Source organism: Physcomitrium patens, chromosome 9, assembly GCF_059467195.1.
Source record: "Physcomitrium patens ecotype Gransden chromosome 9, ASM5946719v1, whole genome shotgun sequence".
Taxonomy (NCBI): Eukaryota; Viridiplantae; Streptophyta; class Bryopsida; order Funariales; family Funariaceae; genus Physcomitrium; species Physcomitrium patens.
The window spans coordinates 10,052,107-10,072,602 of NC_143418.1; the positions used below are offsets into that span (position 1 = coordinate 10,052,107).

The window sequence follows — 20,496 nt, forward strand, 5'->3', positions numbered from 1 at the left end:
TTAAAATTATATTAATTCTTAAGATCTAATCTTTTATAAAATATATATATATATATATATATATATATCATTGTTTGAATTTATAAAAATAATAATAATAAAAAATAGCATCTATTAGATAAGATAATATGGATAAAATACAAAGAGATAAGAAAGCCTCATAATTGGATATGAAGAAGGAAATAAAAGGAACTTGGAAATGGAAATGACATAACTATGGAAACATATAACATGAAAATGATCAAAATAGGGAACATGAAAACTATAGAATATGAAAATGTTTGAATATGGAAAAACAAGAACATAAAAATGAGAAAGTATGGACAAACAAGAAAATGAATGGATGTGCCAAAGATTATAGTAGTAGTCTAATAAAACTTTAAATGTTCCAAAGAAAGAAAAGAAATCATGTTATTGTTGCTTGTTTATTGTATAGATTCAAATATGAGATTTTTAATATGATTAGTTACAAAAGAAGATATAGTTTTAATAATAAAAAATAATCCTACAAATATTTTTTTATTTTTTCTACTCCATATAAATTTCTTGCTAAAATATAAATATTTATTTCTAATTTTAAATAAAATATATGACCTTCCAAGTTCTTACAGAGAAATACACTTTATAAATGCATGTCATTGCCTAATTTTCATAAAGTACAATAATTATTTTACTATTTTTATTATTAATTTCATATTTGCATTATAAGAGCAGATCCAAAAATCTGTAAGTTTTGATTGTTTTCATTTAATATCAAAGATGATATATATATATATATATATATATATATATCATATCTCACATATATCTCTTTAAGCAATTAACTTATAACCTTTTATCCTATCTTTTATTTTTAAACATTACATTATTCAACTCATATTTTAATGTAGCTTTTTTAAATACATGTAGCTATATATCTATATTAAAGATATTAATAAAATATGTAATAATAACATATTTTAAATAATTTAATTTAAAAATAAAAATACTCATTACAAAATTTTGTTGAATAATATTATTCACTACTTGCATTAAATCTTTTAAATACATATTCATCATTGTTATCTTTAAAAACATTGTTTCGTTTTTTGAAAAGGTTTAAGTATCAAATCTCCAAGTAAATCAGAATAAATAATTAAAGAAATCTAATATCAATCCATATCAAATGAAAAAGAAAATTAAATTCATCGATTTTGATTGGTGTTTGATTATTGAATTCAATATTTTTGTTTTTTTTAATATTTGGATCGTGACTCACATGTAGGAAACCTAACCAAATCCTCATTTATTTATCTTTTATTAGATATATTTTAATACAAATAAACAGCTGTAAAAATGACAGAATGTGACAAATGTATTAAATAATATTTAACTTAAAATATTGCTCAGAGCATAGGTTTGAGAACAAACAAATGTTGACTGCCACAATATATATATATATATATATATATATATAGAGAGAGAGAGAGAGAGAGAGAGAGAAAATATATATAATATATATTGGATAAGTAGATAACACATATGAGATAGATACTTTGTTTGAATTGATGTATCATATTACAAAATTATAAAAAAAAAAAAAAAACGTTTATAGTTACTTAGCTAGGTTATATATATATATATATATATATATATAGAAAAGAAGAAAAATGTATATAATATAAAAATCTAAATTCATGCATTAAGTAATTTCCAATGTAAGTTAACATAAGTGTCCTTGCACCTAAGACAGTTAACATTGCATAGCATTGACTCAGTTTACATTGAATGATTAAGTATAATAAATTTATTTTTGATATATACTTCAAATATTTTTAAAGATAAAGTATATTTATTACAATTGTCTTTTAGATCCTCATGTATACACATGAAGTCTACAATATAAATTATATATATATATATATATATATATATAATTTTTATTCGATGGTTCAGAAAAGTGTGTGTGTGAGTGTTTTTTGTGTTCAAGGTAATAATTTAATTGCAACACATAAAGAAGTACACAATTATAAAAACACAACCTAAGTAGTCACATTATCATTATTCTTTTGAATAAAAAATCTGTGAGATACCTCACTTTTGAAGTATTTACAATAATATTATAAATAAAAAAACAAGAATGCACGAGGAACTCACGCCTGGTACAACAAAATGTAGTTGTGGTCCTCGGTCTTAGGCAAGCGTCCAGTGCCCTAGAACCGCGAGCGGGGGCCGTGGTCGTAGGACCCGAGCACATTAGACCGGTTCGAGGCACCACCCAAGACAGAGATGCGGGGGGGGGGGGGAGGTGCTCGGCGCCTCCGAAGTTCAAAAAGAGGGTGGGATATGGCAACGAAGCCACGCACAGTCGGAGGACGAGGGGGGGGGGGCTCACCATTCATTCATCGGTGCGTCAGTCCACGCACTCCGATGATGCCCCAGCAGCACCCTCCTCCTCCTGCTCCTCCTCTTCGTCGCGCACTTCCCAGTACCTTCGGGGCTCGGGTTGCCCTTCTTCTGCCTTTTTCCAGCCGCATATCCGCCTCGGCAATCCGTTGCCGTCTTCTGTCGATGAATTGCGTAGTCCGCTATCTGTCTGTGTACCAGCAGTGGGGCAGGGTGGGGCGGGGCGGAGCGACACACAGACGACCCGGAGATTGATTGGTGGGGATGCTGTGTAATTTGTGCGCAGATTTGCTTTGCATGTTTGTGCTTAGAGTAAGGAGGGAGGGAGAGAGGGAGCAAGGGTGGGGGAGAACGAGAAGGAGAGAGGGAGAGAGAGAGAGTAGTGAGCGTTTGAGCAAGTGCGGGGAGGAGGGAAGCGGATGAGGGACCGGCAGGGGATGTGATGCAGGCGCACAGAGGAGAAGCAGCGGAGGTGCAGCAGAAGTCGAGGCAGAGAGCGGGGCATTATGTTGTAGTGAAGGCAGTGGTGGATCAGGTGTCTCAGAGAGCGGCGCTCTTGTTGGCCGACTCGTCCTGTTTGCTTGTGTCGCTTGCAGGCTCTCAGAGCAAAGTGGTGCCGATTGCGGTGCCGGCGCCTTGTACTGATGCTTGCTTTTTGCGCCTGCAAGCCTACGGGCCTGCAGGCGCTGCACCGTCGGCTTCCGGCCTGGGTAACAAGTTCGGGAACGGTCTGTCTCCTTCTTCCTCCAGAACAGACTTGGGCGACAGCGGGGAGTCAGGAGCGCTGAAGATCGTGCCGGGAGAGTCTCCTACTTTCAGAGCGCAGGAGCTGCGAGAGAGAGAAGCTACTGGCAAGCTTAGTGGCGGGAATGTCAAAGCCAAGGGGCAAGGGTTAGCAGGAGTCAGAAGGGAGTTGTTTGTTGTCACGTCCCGGCCCGCCAAGGGAGGTTCCTGCACTGATCTCAGAGCTTGGTCCTGTGCTGAGTCTGCCTTCGTTGGTGCGGACATCGAGTTGGAGCCAGGGAACAGGAGATTTAGGGCTAGGGAAGGGCCGCATGATTTACTGATTAGCAAAGCATTTGCTCGACTTGATGCTCCCCATGGATTCGCAGTGAAGATGGCAGCATCCATCAACGTGATTATCTTGTATTCAAGCTCTGCAGGTATTCGGCTGCTTTAAACATGCTTTCCCGTGTATGTTACATGCAGAGGAAAACACATTGGAATGCCAAGAATGGAGGCATTCACTAGTCTCATTTCATGTGCATTCTTGGTCGATAGATGAATTTCCTCCCACGCAGCTCAATATTGATTAGGAACGAGGGTGTAAGTTGTTGAAAGTGTGCACAAACACGATAAAGAGATGCAAAGTAGGCTTATTTATTTATTTATTTCGTCGATGAAGCACTAGTCAGCCATTTTTGTTTCTCTTTCCCACTTTCGTGCACCTTAACTGTTCCTTTTCATTCGGGGGGGGGGGGTGGGGTTTGGCGGAAGTTGTGAGGTTTATATTGAATTAGTCGAGTTTAGACATCTTGTTATGCGTTACCCGCTCTAGAATTTACGAGGTGACATTTTTTACAGTGCTTGACTATGGAGAGTGCATTTGCTTTTAGATGTGAAATTCTTGTTTCCTTTACGTTCTTCCTTCTCTGAAGGTTCTAGGTCTAGTGTTGTAGAATAAAAGAGAGGAGATTGTCGCATTTAGGGCTGACGTGTTTGAAGCAACTACCACATTATGTAGAAAGCTGAAAAGCTCTAGAATGAGAGTGTCAGTTCTTCAAGTACAATTAGAAGCTGCTGTGGGATCGATTCAGAGTTTGTTTCTTCGAGGAATACCTGGAACTGTATGTCACGAGTTCTGCGTTTTAGCGATGTTAACTTCTCCATTCCAGTTTACCCTCATTATTTGAATTTTCAGTGTGCTTGCTCTTTACATTTATACTGAAATTAGTTATGTGTTTCCAATTAGTGGGTCGTGTTTAGTAAGACCATCAGGTTTGACTTCATGCCTCAGCCATTTTAAGACTTAGTCTTATATAGTTTAGAGGCACTCATTACGTCTTTCGCACCTGTCTCTTCGTCATTGCTTCGTTTATTATGCAGTAATTTGCAAATGGCTAGTATTGAACGATCCATATTTTGGTGTTCTGATTTGTATTATGGGAAATCAGCTTAGTTATGTGTTACAAATATGTTTTTTGCAGGGAAATTTTGGGTTATGGCAGGCAAATGGTTCGACCAAGCTGGAGGACCTTCCCATATTGCGAGAGCTGAGGATGTCTTTGCAGCAGAGACATATGAAAAGAAGCGTTTGGTTTTAATGAAGTGTGCTGTCGTCCATTGTCACGAACCTGTTTACTCCATTCATGTTTCTCCATTGCATCTGTTTTTGGGCGAGAACAAGGGTGTACGCGTGTGGTCATTGCGGCCCTTGATAAAACCTGGGTCTCACGGAAGGAGCTGTGGTAAATTTAAGTCCATGCCTCAAGGAACTTCTGAACAGGATTCTTATCAGTCCAGTAAAAAGCTTGATTGCGAGACATGCGTGCGTATTGAACGTTGTCAACATGTTACGGAGTCTGGCAATGCGCTAGGAAAAATTGATGTGAAGAAGGGTGCTGGATGTGGGGCTCTGTTGGAGGAGAACATGGACGCGAGGGACAACATGGAGGATATAGCAATGGAGAAACTATTGAGGGGCTTGTATGGTACTCGGGAACTTAATGTTGGTACCAGTGTTTCTGGATTTCGAACTCAACGCAAGTCAAACGTTAGCTCCAGATCATATTTACAAGTTAACAATTTCAGAAGCTTGTCCGAGCTTCAATCAGCTCTCAAAATCGACATAGGTTTGGACAATTCATCTGCTGAGGACGACATTGCTGCGAAAACGACGATGGAGAATGGTGAGTTTTCTTTCAATTTTCTATGAGGATTTTCTTGTAGTCTGCCATACGTTCAATCTGTAGGTTTTCAGATGTTTGCGCATGACTCCTTAAGAACCATGGTTTTCTGACGAAAGTTTCAATTGCTTGTACATATAAGATTCCATTCGTTCCTTTCTCATACTTCTCGAAGTTTTAGTTCCTTAGAGATGTGTACTTACTCTTATGTATCCCAAGTAGTTTTTTTGGGTATTCTTTTTACGTGTTAGGTAGGTGTATCAAGTTGCTTCTTGTTGATGTTAAGAAATAAGTTGACGAGTTTCAGGGGGAGGAGGTTTGATTAAGAATGAGGCTCAAAATGGTGTATTATTAAGCTACCCAGTTGAGCATGGCGATATTTCATTCAAGGAGAAAATAAATGTCAGAAAGTTACATGGAACTCAGGGGAATGTAATTACCTCAAGTGCCGAAGCGGTTCGCTCTGACTGTAAGTTTCTCTTAATTCAGATCCATTTCCATTGTTTTGCTGAGGTAAAGTCGTTAAGAATTGTGGGTGTACTCACTTCTTCCAACATTTATGGACAGATTGTAATGGTGACCATCCCTTAAAGATTGCTCCACGACCAAGGAACGGATTTATATCAGTTTCAGAATCACCGCTAGAGGCTCAGCCTGTGGCCTCTCTTTCGGCGAAGAAAATGATTGTACAGCAGTCTGGTGCAACAGTACATGGGACGGACACCAGAGTGCAAAGTAGGATGAATTTAAAGGAACCGGATTCCGCTGGCGTTTGGTTTGTTGATTTCAGTGGTACAGAGGGAATTGCTACTGCACAAGGCACCTCACATGCTGGCCCTAAATTATCTCCTAAACTCCAAGTAGTTGATATTCAAGCATTTAGTCCGAAGGAGTACATTGCCTTGGATTCAAAAGGGGCACTACACTTGCTTACTTTGAATGAAGTGACAGAAGCACAGAAAACTGAAGATCCGGGGAGATCGTTTGTGACTGTTACGCATCTCCACAGCACAATGCGTGTGTCCTCCTTCGCAGTGCTTCCCTTGCCTCCGACCCTGCCTCAGGTTCATCGAGATTTCTTCTCTCCAGCTGCAGCCACAGGTAGCTTTTATTTTATTTTTGGTTTTTGTATCCTGAGTAGATCCTACACGTGGAGTAATATGCTACGGTTAGTGACAGTCCAATACTGAGCATTTGCATCTTGTTCGATTTGCAATGGTCTGTTCTACTTCTTCATGTTTTAGCTCATTGTTTCTCATGAACCTGATATATTCTTTACTTTTGTATTCCTGTTCTATTTTTTTATGTTTTTTCCCTCCTTCGCTGAACCGAATGCTGAAGAAATGTAGTACTGTTAGCAGATCAATTTCAGCTTTAGGCAATTTCAGGACGGTTTTTCTGTTTTTGAGAATTCATAAGTTTCATGTTCGTTTCTGCTTGTTTAAACGGTTGAACTTGTCGATAGTACAAGCTTCAATGACTTGTTGATATTTTTTCGTGATTCCTGGCAGTAAGAAGGAAGCTGTGGATCTGTGATGGAATGTACTCCGTACATGTTGTCATCTTTCCTGAAGAAAAATCTAAAGCCAGTATTGATTTTGCTGCAACAGAGGCCACTCTTGCAGGTAGGCAAAGTAGATGAGGTAGCATTCTAGAGGTTTGTTTTAGAGTAAAGTAGTTCTGTGTTTTTTTTCACATGGTTCTGGAAATTTTCATAAGGTTAGTTAGCCTTCATAATCAACAAACCCTCTCATAGCTGTGCTGTCTAGGTCCATGAAAATTGCGGTACTCAAATGCCTCAGCCATCTTAAATGTGTATAGTTTTACGTCATGAGGTTACTTTTTTTCTGCACAACCGTATTAGCAACTTCAGGTGAAGACTCTAGTACCTACGTGCGAACATTTTGGAGACAAGATCAGTACCTTCTGAATTTTCATACTTTTGTTAGGATTCCTCCCATCGTCATTAGGCATTGATGTTTACTGGCTTTACGTTCTGTCAATCTACGTGTAGGCTAGGTTTAAGAGGTGACGAAATTGGGGTGGATGTCGCATTTAGTTACCTTTACCTTATGTTAAGTATTCTCTTCGTCATTCGAGTTGTTAAGCATTGCAACCTGAAGTCCATCTGAATGCTATGAAAATTTGGATGAAGTTTTCTTGATGCTCGAGTGTTTCTGTGCAGTGTCACAAGCAGTCTTCATGAGAGATCGGGTTGATGACCTTGTTGTTGGATCTCTAGATACTGTTTTGGTCCTGATGAAAGGTACCCTGTCATTATCAGAGGTTGTGGGTCTATGTTTGTTGCTTCAACTATTCGAACGTAACTGCTTGATATCACCTTTTATGTTGATCCTCTTCATCGTGCGCAATCAAAGAGATGTGATAGACCACACTAAATAGCATGTAGTAGTGTATATTAGGGATACGATTTTGGAAGTATGTGTTCATGCATGGACCTTAATTAAGAAAATACTGAACCAGTCACTAAATTGTTCAAGAACTATCCTGTTACTAGGTGATGCATGCCGTATTATACTGTTCCCTTTTGTTTTAAACTTTTTCCACTATGAGTGTTGGTAATCTCACTATGCTTTTTATCCTGGATGTGATGCAGGAAAGCTCTTCTCATATGTGATGCCAGCAAGTTAACAGATCATGATAGTATTCAAAATCTATCAGGTGAGTAGTGACTTCACAATTATTTGGCTCTTTTCCTCTGTTGGATTCCAAATTGACATGCGACTTTCCTTAGGGATTAAAAAATGTCAGTGTAATGATACAACAGTATGATAATGTTATATCCCAGACAGGGACTTGTACGTAGTTAAATTGAATGTTCGTCGTTCCTTAATCAACTGCGATGTTATCTCTACTTTTGGTAGTATTTTCAAAATTTGGAAAGAGGGATCAGGTTTGTTTCATTAAGTGTTGAATCCATAATGATAGCCGTGACCAAGTGTACGTCTTTCCAGTGAATGTAGGTGTACATAATTGGTTATTTCTTTCAGTTTTTTTCTTGCAACCAGTTTTAGTATGTTTAGTTGACACAAGTGAAAAAGTAAGCAGAAGAGTGTGTCTAGTCCTTGAGTCCTGATTGTTTCATTGACATTGAGACTAAGGCCGGAATGTATTTTTTGACTTTTGTGCAGAGAAACCTGTATCAAAGATGGATGATAACAAGGCGCATTCTATTCCGAGAAGGGCTCAGAGATTGATAAGGCCTTTTGTTGTCCAGTTGTGGATTGCTGAGAGACGTGTTTCTCCACTAGCTGTGGCTTTTTTGGCTTTGGGTGAGTAATGGTGATGGATTGGAATGTTACATTGCTAGGCTATTCTCTACACAGAAGGCCGTAAGCAACAAGATGTACGAGCTACCTCCCATAACATCTCGGAACCTTACTAAGATGACATAAACTTGCTAGGAATGGGAGTAGACGTTTGTGCGAATGTGAACATTTTAGTGGAGATGTACTCATCCCCGAGTCTATCCTTGGAGAGAAGCATGATGGCAGTTGCGGAATTTGTGCATGCAGGTTGACGAGTCCCTGAGTTCACGCAGACATCTTGCCAGGGGACTGTGAAGCTGAGGAGCATGACATTTCCTCTTGTACCTCTTCATCGTTAATCAAATACTTGCTCACCACTTTTCCACGTGTTTGCAAGCTACATGGTAAGAACTGCATCTATTCTCCAGAGTAAATATGGTAGTGTCATGTTTGATCTTTTTGGCTGTGGAATAGCTAAAGGCTGTGCACTAGTTATTTCCAGACACTATGTGCCAGCAATGTTGTTAAATGTTGCGATTCTGAACAGTGACTTGATGACTTCGAACCAGCCCATGTGTTTTAGTATGGATGTCTGATTTCATCTGATTGCATAATATAGTTCATAATGGCTTGCAAGTGATGCAATGGTTGTTGTGCATGAACAGAGGAAAGCCAAGAGGAGATGCATGCCATTCAGGAGCTATAACAATGGAGCTACAACTCGAGTTCAAAAATCTTGAGTGCAACTCTTGACGGATGTTCATTCTGGCTCGAAAAAACATCACAGAACAAATAAAAGTATAGTTGTCAAGTAGGCGTTAGTATAAGGTGTTGTAGTTGTTAGATCGATGACGAGCTATTTTGTCACACCCTGTTCTTTTCGGTAGTAGAGCAGGGTCATGCTGTTAGAACTACCAGGTTGTCATCTCCTTGGCGCTTATTAGTTAAATCTTTGAAAATTGTCTTGGCCTTGCACAGATTGTTATTTTTTTTTGCCGAATGGACTTTTTCGAGTTGTTTGCTTGGTTTGTTCGAGTTTGCAACACTTGAACACACATGCATGGCAGAATGGGCGTGCGGAGGAGTACTGAGTGTTTTCTTGCTTGGAGTCTTGGTTACATTAAGAAAGAGATAGCTTATATTTCTTTTCGGACTCTTTTGTTAGTACCTAAAGACTTCTGTTCGTTGATTTCTGAGATGTGATAAATGTGTACTCAAGGCCGTAGGCACATTCGCCCGTGGAACTCATTCCGACAGGAATTTACCGCAGAATCTGCTGCTCACCCATGCTAGTGCACATGAAATGGTCACTATGTTTAAATTGTTATTGTTGTGGTGACTCGTTAGTTTCGGGTTCTGTAATCCTAATAATCAACCATATTTTTTCTTACAGTTTTTCGTGTAACATTAAATTCATTTCTAGACTTCAACCTCCGTAATCCCGCATCCTCAACATCCATGTATTGGAAATGTAATCATTGCCTCCATTCTTCACAAGTTGCAATCCCCATCCTTGCCACTTGCATCGCGTTTTTTAGGAGTGCATTGTAACCCATGACATGGTGTGCATTTCGCACTTTGAGGATTATGTATTTCATGTAATCTTTTTTCGAAAACCACATTCAGTATTAATTTAAGAATAAAATACATCGAAATCATTTAAAGGTGAACAGCAACAATGTAAGTTATTTACTTATTTCGTATACTAAATGCTTTTTATGATTCAAGATCATCCATTGAGGAATTAATTAACTAAAAAATCAACAGCAACAAAACAAACACAAAATCGATTATTTCAGTACCAAAAAAGTTATTTTATTCTTTGAGGCTAATGTTGATATAGTAAAACTGAAAAATGATGACTGTCCATCATGTATTTACCATCCGTGTGACACGAAGCCAATGCCCCTTCAGGCCATGTCCAAACGAAGTCCCCTTGACTGACTGCTAACCTCTTGCTAACTTCAAATTGGCTCAGCTGTTCACAACTATGAATGTCTCTGCAATGAACAAATGAATATATATATATATATATATATATATATTTAAAAATTTTAATTGACAGAGCCTTCTAAAAAGATACTCCACTAGCTCAATCTGTCTCTTTATACAGGGAAACTGACTGACCCAGTACATTGCCTTTGGACTTTTTCGAATATTCTCCACACACACACACACATATATTCACACACACACACACACACACACATATGTATATGTAAATATATATATATATATATATATATATATAATTCTTATCAGTGCAGTTTCAATAGAACCCACAACAGGACCCAGAGAGCCCTGTGATCATTGGATTCTGCCCCTTTCGACCAAGTGGGGCGGGGTCCAACGCTGAAGGCCGGCCTCCCAGGTCCAGGAGAACGATTCTGCACGGAATCCAGGGCTTCCCGACGAGAGAGGGAGAGATGGAGAGAGAGTGAAGCCCTGGTGGATTCTAGCATTGGTCCAAAGTGGATGAGGCTCCCCTCCTTCACAGGTGTCAGTCACCAGCCGGCCCCATGCATGTCCACCTCCACATACATCCATACATCCTCCATCATTCCTTCAACAACTGCCCCGTTCTGCCCGTTCTGCCCGTTCTGCCCGTTTCGACTCTGGCACGGAAGAAAAAAGGCATCTAAGAAGAGGGCATGGCCTTTGTACTACTATACTATCAATATCTGCTAAAACTGGCTCGCTCCCCGAGGCAACTTGTATTAAAATTATGGGGCAGCCTTTGTGGATGGATGAAAACAACGTTCCCGAGTGGAGTACGACTACGAGGGGCTCCGTGAGGAACAGCCCCGTTCCCAACTGCTCCCGTGGCATCCTCATCCGAAGCCCAGTCAACAGCCAGCTCGTTGGCCATTGGCCGGCGCGGGTATAAGACCCGAATAGATCGTGGGGGAAGTACCGCAACCAATCGCGCGTGAGTCGGTCATAGGAGGTCTAGGCTATAGTGGCTGCTTACGTGTACTCTGCACGGTGGTGGGTCCCGAAGTTTCCTGCCTATAGGCGGGCAAAAGCACTTGCCCAATTGGATTCTATTCATGCAATATATTATATTTATATCTATTTTTGTTTGTATCGTAATTTCTTGCCATAATCAAGTGATGTGAATGGTCTGAAATACTGGAGGATGACGAAAAAAGCCCCACGAAAAGTAGCTCCGGGACTTTCTGTGTGGTTTCAATTTTATTTTTTGAACGTTTTTTTGACTGAAATGAAAACAACATAAATATATATATATATATATATATATATATGTTCGTATTTTATCGACCTTTTGATGGTCAAATAATTGTGCTATTTCTATCTCGGGAATAGGTTATGATTAACGTTTTTATTCATCGCCTTAAGACAGTTTGTAAGTGTTGCAGAAACATTTATGGGTTTTACATTTAAACAGCAAAATGTATGTTTTGGCTTCTAACATCCAATCTTTACATGTCATGAAGAATAGAAAGTTTAAAACATAGAAGTGGATCAATCAAGATTATTTTGTTTGAAACAATTGTATCTTTCTTTTTCTTTTTCTTTTTTTTAAGGTATTATAAACTTATCTTGATTTTACTATTGATTTAAAAATGTATGGATATTGGGTATCTAACGGTTGCTATTTTCTTACGAATTCTTACATTCATTTATTTTTTCTAAAATTATAATGTGTTATAACATTGCAAGATATTCCATAGATTAGATTTAGTCCTGATTTTTTTTTTTTTTTTTTTTTTTTTTTTTCATGGATACTTTTTACTGATATTGAAATTTGAATATTATCCTTTACAATACAGTTTTCAAATATAATTATTAAGTATAATTGATATTTTTAAATACAATTGTTGTAAATACCAAAAAAACAAAGAAGTTAAATTTTATCCTTTATTGATTTCTTTTATTTTTGCATTTGTTCCAGAAGCAATTCATACAAATTTACAACAACAAAATTTAAAATGTACATAGTGCATAAACCTGATCTTTCAAATTTCACAATTGCTACTGTAAATAGATTTAAAGAGATTATTTTAGGATACCGCTAGGCAGACACCCCCATTTTCCTGCATAAACACTCCCCGTGCTACACCAACAATACATTATTGTTACAATTTTTTTAACAAGATAGAAACTAATGAAGTAGAAAGGTACGAAAGCATTAACGAAAATATATTTATATATATATATATATATATATATAAAACAACAACAACAACAACAACCCACAACACACAAACATCAGCAGCATAGAAATTAAACAAAGTGAAAAAAAAATAAAACGAGGTGTCTACCTAAAAAACACCCCTTTTTTTAGGGTTAGGTAGACACCTTCCTTTTTAAAATTTACCTTGTTTAGCTCACATGTTGCTGTTATTTCTATTTTGTAGATTGTTGCTGTTTTTTGTTACTATTTTTATTCTTTTATGCCTCATTACTGCCCAACTTGTTGAAAAACTTGTAGCGTTGGTGTGATACAAGAGATGTCCACGTGCTAAAAGGGGGATGTTCACCTCGTGGTTTCCTTATTGTATTTTGATATTAGTTTCCATTGCCATTATGTATCATATTGTATGAAAATTCTACTTATTTGATACTGGTTTATAGACTTTTATTTCTATGTCATGATGTTTTTTCAAAACAATATTTTTATGCTGCTAAATATTAAAATAATAATAATTAGTGAATTCCTTATTTACTTTTGTCTTCTTTTGTTGTTGTTTACTGCTGTTCATTTTTTTGTGTTGCTTAAGTTTTTTTGGATTTAAGTAATAATAATATTCAAGTTAAATATAATATGAAAATCATATCCTAAAATAATGAATGTTAGTTCTGAATAGTTTTAAAGAGCAAACCAAAAAAAATAAAAATAAAATAAAATAAATGAAAACGAATTTTGTCCATGCTCTATTATTGTTTTTGTTTCAAATGTTTCTTCAACATAATGAATCAGAAAATATGAAAATTTTATACTATTACAGTGTTATGCCTTTCTAGATAATCCTAAGTAGAAAAGCACAGGAAACGATAAAAAAGAAAAATGCAGAATTAAAGTGAAGATAATTGACCGCATTTTAAGCAACCATATAATATAGCTTAAACTACCAAACGTGAATACTAAATTAAAAAGTTAGCAAATCTTACTCTAATTTAGAGGACTATGGCCAAATTTTTTTAAGTGGAAGCTTTTGATGCAGAATATATTTATTTTAAAATTACTGTAATAAAATTTTCATCATTGTGATTCAAAAACTGTAGAAAATATACTATACATCTGTTCTTATGTATAAATATATCATTAAAAACAATTGTAGTGATAGAACATAAACAATGACTTTCCTACAATTTCTACATGTAATAGCCATTGTGTTGAAGGTGATTACTTTAATAATGTGTTCCATTGAAACATAAAGAAAATGTACCTTGGTTCTTGTGAACATACATACATACATACATGTATGAAAGAACTATTGAAAGAATTATTTACATACAATACCATAGATTTGAATGACCTATAATAAAATAAAAGTATTAAAAAAATAAAAAAAGGTTTGGAGTAAATATATACATAGCTATATCCATGTTTCTATAAAAATAGCAAAAAAAAAAATGATCTTGTACAGAAACATCTCAACTAGATAAACAAATCCTATTGGTTCAAGTACATGGCTACACCTCAATAACTAAGACATTTCTTATTGATAAAGCTGTTGAAATAGTAGTGAGTAAATACTGAGTTTAATCCCAGATTATAAGACATTTGTTGTTCATTCTCCCAAAACATCAAATATATGTTAAGTAAATGGAATTTAACAATATTTAAAATCAAGTTCATATTGATCTTTTACATTGACAAAGCTTCTAAGCATACACATGGGCAGAAAGGAAAACCATCACCAAGGTTGACATATGTGTACATAAATAATAATAATAATAATATAAAATTATTATCATTGTTACTCAATTTTTCAGATTTCAAAAACGGAAATGAATCCAAATTAAATTAAATTAAATTAAACTTGGATATAAAATTACTTGTGAGTAATGTTGTATTTGTTTATATATATTGTTAGTTAGTTAGTCAAAAATATCTACAACAAAATCATGGAACATTAATAAATGTAAACCCTTTATATTGAAATTCCACAAAAACACAAATTTGAATTCGGACTCTTTGCTTTCATTGATGAATTTTGTTGTATTATGGACATACATGTATTTTATACACATATTTTATATCATCTGGTAATGCAGTATGTAGTACCAAAATACTTCAATATTGTTAAATTTTTTTAATTTGACAGACAAATGACTTTTTACTTAGGAAATATTATGCAGTAAGTAGCCACTTGAATTCTAACTGATCGATTGAAGATAGATAAGTTTTATTTTATTTTATTTTTATTTAATTTTTCAAACCAAATTCAATACTTATTTTAGAAATATTAATCAACTACAAAAAATGCTTACTAATCCTGATTCATATTTGTTAATGATAAATCACTTCATGTGACAAAATTATTGTAGATTATTTCATATGTATATATGCATAAATACATGTACACACATTTAAAAGTAAATATATAAAATACAAGTATATGTCTCACAGCTGTTTGAATAAAAAGAGACATGCATAGAACCAAAATAACATTCTATTTTCATAACGTGCATTGAAGGTTTAAAAATATATATGGGTTAAACATTAATTTACACATTACTATATATATATACCATTATTAGTCTGTTTTAGCAGATTTTATTAACAACCTAGTCCAAGTTGTTTTTATTGCTCTGATATATTTCGTAAAAGAAATCAACAATTTTTTTACCTTTAAACTAACAAGTACAAATAGTTTCTAGTGAAGTAACATTTATTTCATTCTAATTATCACTGAAGAGAACGTTAATTGTGTTTTCGAGTTAGTGCAAACTAGTAGAAACATGTGTGGGTGAGACTGAAAATAGTTCTAAAAAACCTCAAGTTAATCTCCCAATGTGAAGGCTTCTCCCATGAATGATAATCAGTAATCAATGTCCATGAAATGGAATTTAATAATTTAGTCAAGTGAATAATTGCTTTGTACCCTTTGATATCTTTATCTTTTTCAATGGATGTTTCTCAACATGTAATTTTTCCTCCTTTCTTTCTTCCTTCCCTCCTTAAGGAGGGATTTGCCACAAATAAACGATGGGAACCCATCACCGGGAACAGAAGCTCTCATCAATGGGAACAGAAGTTCCCAAAATAGAGAAAGGGCGAAGAAAAAAGGGGTAGCAGTCCATCTTCCAACGAAAGCTGACTTGATGCGAAGTCATCAATTGGATGAGTATGAAGAAGGAAGGCCCAGCGGGCCGGGTGGAAGAACCCTGCCCGTCCACTTCTGCACACACACACCCAGGCAGGCAGTCAGTCTGCACGCCCTCCTCCTCATCCATCTCGTTCTCCGGGAACACAAGAGCAACTTGGGAACGATGGGGGAACGATGGGGGAGCGATGGGGGAACGATGGGGGAACGATGGGGGAGCGATGGGGGAACGATGGGGGAACGATGGGGGAACGATGGGGGAACGATGACGACCTTTTCGGGAGGGAGAATGATGACTGACACAAGTAAAGAGTCCGTCCCACGACTTGGTGACCGGCTTTAGGTGGTCATTCCCCGGTCACCCTATCCTGTTCCTTCTCTTTCTATTTTTCTCTTCCGTCCCTCGCTTCGCCTTGTTGGCGAATCCGTCTTCGACTTTGCTTCAGCACGCGCGCGTTGTGGTCGATCTCTCGCTGGAGCAACAGGTTGTCTTGTCGCTGCCATTGCTGTACGTCCTATTGGCTATCATGCGCCACTTCTGCTGTTCTTTTTAAGCTTATGTTGAGGTTTTTTAAGCATGTTTTGAGGAAGATAGCATAAGTCGATTAAGTGCGGTGCTCGCCTCGGTTGTTTTTTTCTTTTTTCTGTCGATCTGGTAGCAATTCTTGTGATTAAAGTGGATGGCGTCTTAGGGCTGGGCGTTCGTGAGCTTCAGTTGAGGTTTGATCGCGCATTGTTGGGGAGGTTCGCTAGTCTGCAGCCGTGTGCAGAGTCAGTATCTTGTGCGGAGCAAGTGTAGGTTGTATTTCGCTCTGTTGGTTATATTCATATTTATTTGTTTATTTATTTTTCTTTTTAAAATTTATGTTCTTCGTGTGTGCGTGTGCGTGGTTCCGTCTTCTTCTTCCCCCTCTCTCTTTTTTTTTTTTTTTTTTTTTTTTTTTTTGATTTTCTTTGGTTCTTTGCTCTTCTTGGTTTGATCTTTGGAGAGGTGCTACAGCTATGGAAACAAAATTTTAGGAACGAAAAGAGCGGACAGCAGAGACTGATGTGATGTTGGTATCACTAAGTCTCTTCGCATCCTTAAAGCAAGAGGTGAAAGACCATGTCGCTGCAGTGACTTTATCCTTGGACTTTGGAACGAGACTCTCAGATTTTAGTGCATCATTTACTGTTGGTGAAGAATATTGATTTTCTCAAGAAGAGGGAGGTTCTCAGTGAGGTTGTGCCCGCAGAAAGTTTGCTCACTGTTAGTTTCTTGCTTTGCATATTTTCCTTTACTACCACAGGGATGCGTACAGATCTTATGTTTGCGATCGAAAGGCTCCTATAATCGACGTAACTACACACCTATGACTTATTTTATTCGTCCATCTTCATATCTGCACCGCAGACATGCAGATTGAAGCCATGCTTTGTCCTACAGCATATGATTAGTCGTCCGACTTCATTCAATACATGGACGTTCATAAATTCTCTCTCTCTCTCTCTCTCTCTCTCTCTCTCTATATATATATATATATATATATATACATACATATATGTGGATGCACGCATTCACACCTCATGTACTGTGCTTGTTTCTACGCGAATCTTAGTGAGTTTTCCAACTGCCTGTCATGCTATCTTATGAAGAGTACCTCTGACATGTGCGTTTCTCTTCTGCGTGTGGAAAGCAGAAAGCCATTCTTACTTCTAGCACTTCTCGGAGGTTATTGATTTCTCGCAAATTGCTCTTCCACCTGCCCTCTTTCGTGAGGGAGTTCGAAGCTGAAAAGTAATGAGCTGAAGATTAAGGTCTTTTACGAGTGAACAGCGAGCACACAGCTAGCAACTCTTTCGGAGAATACTCCAGGCGAAATTGGTCGGATGGCCGATAGCTACGGTCACAACGCAGGTTCACCAGAGAGCAGCCCGCATTCTGATAACGAGTCCGGGGGTCATTACCGAGACCAGGATGCTTCTGTACGGGAACAGGATCGGTTCCTGCCCATCGCGAACGTGAGCCGAATCATGAAGAAGGCGTTGCCGTCTAATGCAAAAATTTCGAAGGACGCGAAAGAGACTGTGCAGGAGTGTGTGTCCGAGTTCATCAGCTTCATCACTGGTACATGAGTGAATCGCACTTGACTTTTTTGGAATGTGGAAAATGAATTTAAGAACGAGGTGTCCAATGTCCTACATTACTGACATTGAAGACGATGAGGAACGCCTGCCGTTTCGCGTGCAGGTTAAGATAATGAGATATTTGCTGGGACATTTTCTGCCAGCAGCGTGAGCGATTTTTAGCATGCAATGTTCTCTTAAACATTGAATTTCTTTCAGACTGAAATCGGAAGTGTCCCTCAAGACTAGCCTGTGCGTGCAGAACAGAGCTTAAATTCATTTACACCCGACTAGTAATCCATGCAGCTTTTGCTGGCCTTTCGAATACTGGACGTGCTTAATTTGTTTCGTTTGTATCGGTGGTTTGGTTGAAGTGGAATCTGACTGTTGCTAGCACTACAGGTGAGGCGTCAGATAAGTGCCAGAGGGAGAAGAGAAAGACGATCAACGGTGACGACTTGCTGTGGGCCATGAGTACACTTGGTTTCGAAGATTACGTGGAGCCTCTGAAGGTTTACCTACACAAATACCGGGAGCTAGAGGGAGAGAAGGCTTCCACGGCCAAGGGTGGTGACCAGCAAGGAGGGAAAGAAGGGAGTCAAGGTGTTATGGGGTCCATGGGTATGTCGGGCGGAATGAACGGTATGAACGGTACGATGAACGGGAATATGCATGGACATGGAATCCCGGTGTCGATGCAGATGCTGCAGCAGTCGTACGGACAGCAGGCACCTCCAGGGATGATGTATTCCCCTCATCAGATGATGCCGCAATACCAGATGCCAATGCAGTCTGGTGGAAACCAGCCTCGTGGAGTGTAGGAGGTTCCACGGCGAGGAGAATTTGAAATTGGGGAGATTGTCAACCGCGTGAGGGAGTGTTGTGGAGCATGACGGGCACCTTAATTATGGTGCTGTTGGAAGAGTGACGAGTGGGTCATGTGAAGTGTTGGCGACTGTAGGATGATGGAAGAAAAGAAGAAATGCCGTTGAAGCTCGTGGGGTTTGAGTTGTGAGGAGGAGCACTATTCGTTTGGCAAGGAGCGTACAGGTTTTGGTGGTGTTTGTTCTGATTGATAGTTATTTGCGCTGATTTTTGCTTGGCCTCGGCATCAAGAGGGAAGCGAAAATTTTGCTTTGAATTCGTTGACACTTCAACCTTTTCCGTGTGAAAAGGCTCTGTAGGATGGAAAAAAAGGAAAGACATGTAGAATGAAGGGGATTGATTTGTACCATGTATGTGGAAGTGTGGGCTTTCAAAAAATATATTTAGGTTTTAAACTTGTGGGGAGGGAGTATATGAGACGGCAGGAATAGAGACTGTCCTTTGTTGTTGATGGAGAGGATAGATCTCGCTGGTGGGGATCTTTCGTATTCAGAGGTCAGCACCAAATGTGATTATAATTGAGCTCTGTACAAGACATTGAACAGCTTCCAGTGCAGTTGACATGAATCATCCTTAACTATTTGTCAATTTATGAAGGACCTGAATTTGATCTGTGTCTTGTATTGGTGTCGTGATGGGGTAGTCGCATCTTGTCTTCAAATTGATATTTCACCTCAATGAAAGGCTTAGGTGGTTGTCTAATTTAGTTTTGTAATAAGTTGCTATGCGTTTGATCATTGTCTTTGATCATCAGAATACGGTAGCCTTGAATTGTGTAGCTGTGTGTGCAATGACCTTCAGGTATACGGATCTTTCAGTGTAGAGTGCGTGTATGTACATACAGATAACAGTTTAAACATGGTATAAACTATTTTCATTCTATGTGTATTAAATAGAAAATGTTGAAATAAATAAAGTATTTTGTAAATGATATGGTACTGATAATGGACAATTTTAAAGGTCAAGATCAATTGGATAGAAGTAATGGTGCATCTTATTCTAAATTCTAGTTCTAAGTTTCATTATGTCTATAAAATGCATATTGTTTTATAATTTAAGTTGAAAATGGCTAACAAAGATTTCTGCAATTTATACATCACTGTTTTAAGTTTTATATGCATTTGTAGTGATGTTATAAAAATGTTTTAATAATTCTAGCAGCTCATTTGGTAAAATTTTAGTAATCTAATAACCTATATTAAATTCAAGTTTGGTAATTCAAAGTTCATTTGCAAATGAAAAAGGTTGCAATATAAATAATTAAAATATTCTTAATCTAATATTGTCATTGAGAACACAAAGGGGATGTTTTCAAAATTTTAATTAAAAAATAAATATCTTTTAATTAGTATAAAATGAATAGTTATTTATTATTTCACATAAAGTGAGTGTATATATATATATATATATATATACTCATCTATACATACACAAATATATCTTAATTATTTAATAACTCTTGCCTAATATTCCTTGTTTACTTAATAATATTTGTTGGAACAGAGGTTGTTCTCAAGCCATAAACTTATAACCTTATTATTTGCATAAGTTATTTAAAAAATAAAATTTTACAATTGACGTGAAAATTATATAGCCTTTAATGCTAATGATGCTTGCTATATTTTGCAAAAGTATTGGTTGATAGTC

The 20,496-nt window shown here is 37.4% G+C and overlaps 2 protein-coding genes across 10 annotated transcripts; both read left to right on the top strand.

Moving 5' to 3' along the window:
• Positions 1 to 2,514: 2,514 nt before the first annotated feature.
• LOC112286725 (uncharacterized) lies at positions 2,515 to 9,535 on the top strand. The gene is made up of 10 exons (XM_024528900.3): positions 2,515 to 3,548; positions 4,593 to 5,294; positions 5,599 to 5,760; positions 5,859 to 6,392; positions 6,803 to 6,916; positions 7,477 to 7,557; positions 7,909 to 7,973; positions 8,444 to 8,584; positions 8,828 to 8,964; positions 9,226 to 9,535. The coding sequence occupies exons 1-7, from the start codon at positions 2,828 to 2,830 to the stop codon at positions 7,941 to 7,943; spliced, it is 2,349 nt and encodes a 782-aa protein (XP_024384668.1). The 5' UTR covers positions 2,515 to 2,827; the 3' UTR covers positions 7,944 to 7,973; positions 8,444 to 8,584; positions 8,828 to 8,964; positions 9,226 to 9,535.
• A 6,753-nt stretch (positions 9,536 to 16,288) lies between these two features.
• On the top strand, positions 16,289 to 19,426 carry LOC112286845 (nuclear transcription factor Y subunit B-3). 9 transcript variants are annotated; one of them, XM_090253132.1, is made up of 5 exons: positions 16,396 to 16,657; positions 16,859 to 16,953; positions 17,148 to 17,196; positions 17,538 to 17,965; positions 18,367 to 19,426. In XM_090253132.1, exons 4-5 carry the CDS (start codon positions 17,728 to 17,730, stop codon positions 18,783 to 18,785), a joined length of 657 nt encoding a protein of 218 aa, XP_090109258.1. In that variant the 5' UTR covers positions 16,396 to 16,657; positions 16,859 to 16,953; positions 17,148 to 17,196; positions 17,538 to 17,727; the 3' UTR covers positions 18,786 to 19,426. The 9 variants fall into 9 exon arrangements, with proteins under 9 accessions (XP_090109260.1, XP_024384932.1, XP_090109259.1 ...); XM_090253134.1 differs by lacking the exon at positions 17,148 to 17,196 and having other exon boundaries at positions 16,289 to 16,657; XM_024529164.3 differs by lacking the exons at positions 16,396 to 16,657; positions 16,859 to 16,953 and adding an exon at positions 16,289 to 16,366.
• The last annotated feature ends 1,070 nt before the right edge of the window (positions 19,427 to 20,496 follow it).

Coding starts and splice junctions, on each gene's coding strand:
- LOC112286845 (XM_090253134.1), top strand. CDS start 17,728: ATGGCCGATAGCTACGGTCACAACGCAGGTTCACCAGAGAGCAGCCCG. Junction 17,966..18,366: donor GTTCATCAGCTTCATCACTG/GTACATGAGTGA, acceptor CTAGCACTACAG/GTGAGGCGTCAGATAAGTGC.
- LOC112286725 (XM_024528900.3), top strand. CDS start 2,828: ATGCAGGCGCACAGAGGAGAAGCAGCGGAGGTGCAGCAGAAGTCGAGG. Junction 3,549..4,592: donor CTTGTATTCAAGCTCTGCAG/GTATTCGGCTGC, acceptor TGTTTTTTGCAG/GGAAATTTTGGGTTATGGCA. Junction 6,917..7,476: donor AACAGAGGCCACTCTTGCAG/GTAGGCAAAGTA, acceptor GTTTCTGTGCAG/TGTCACAAGCAGTCTTCATG.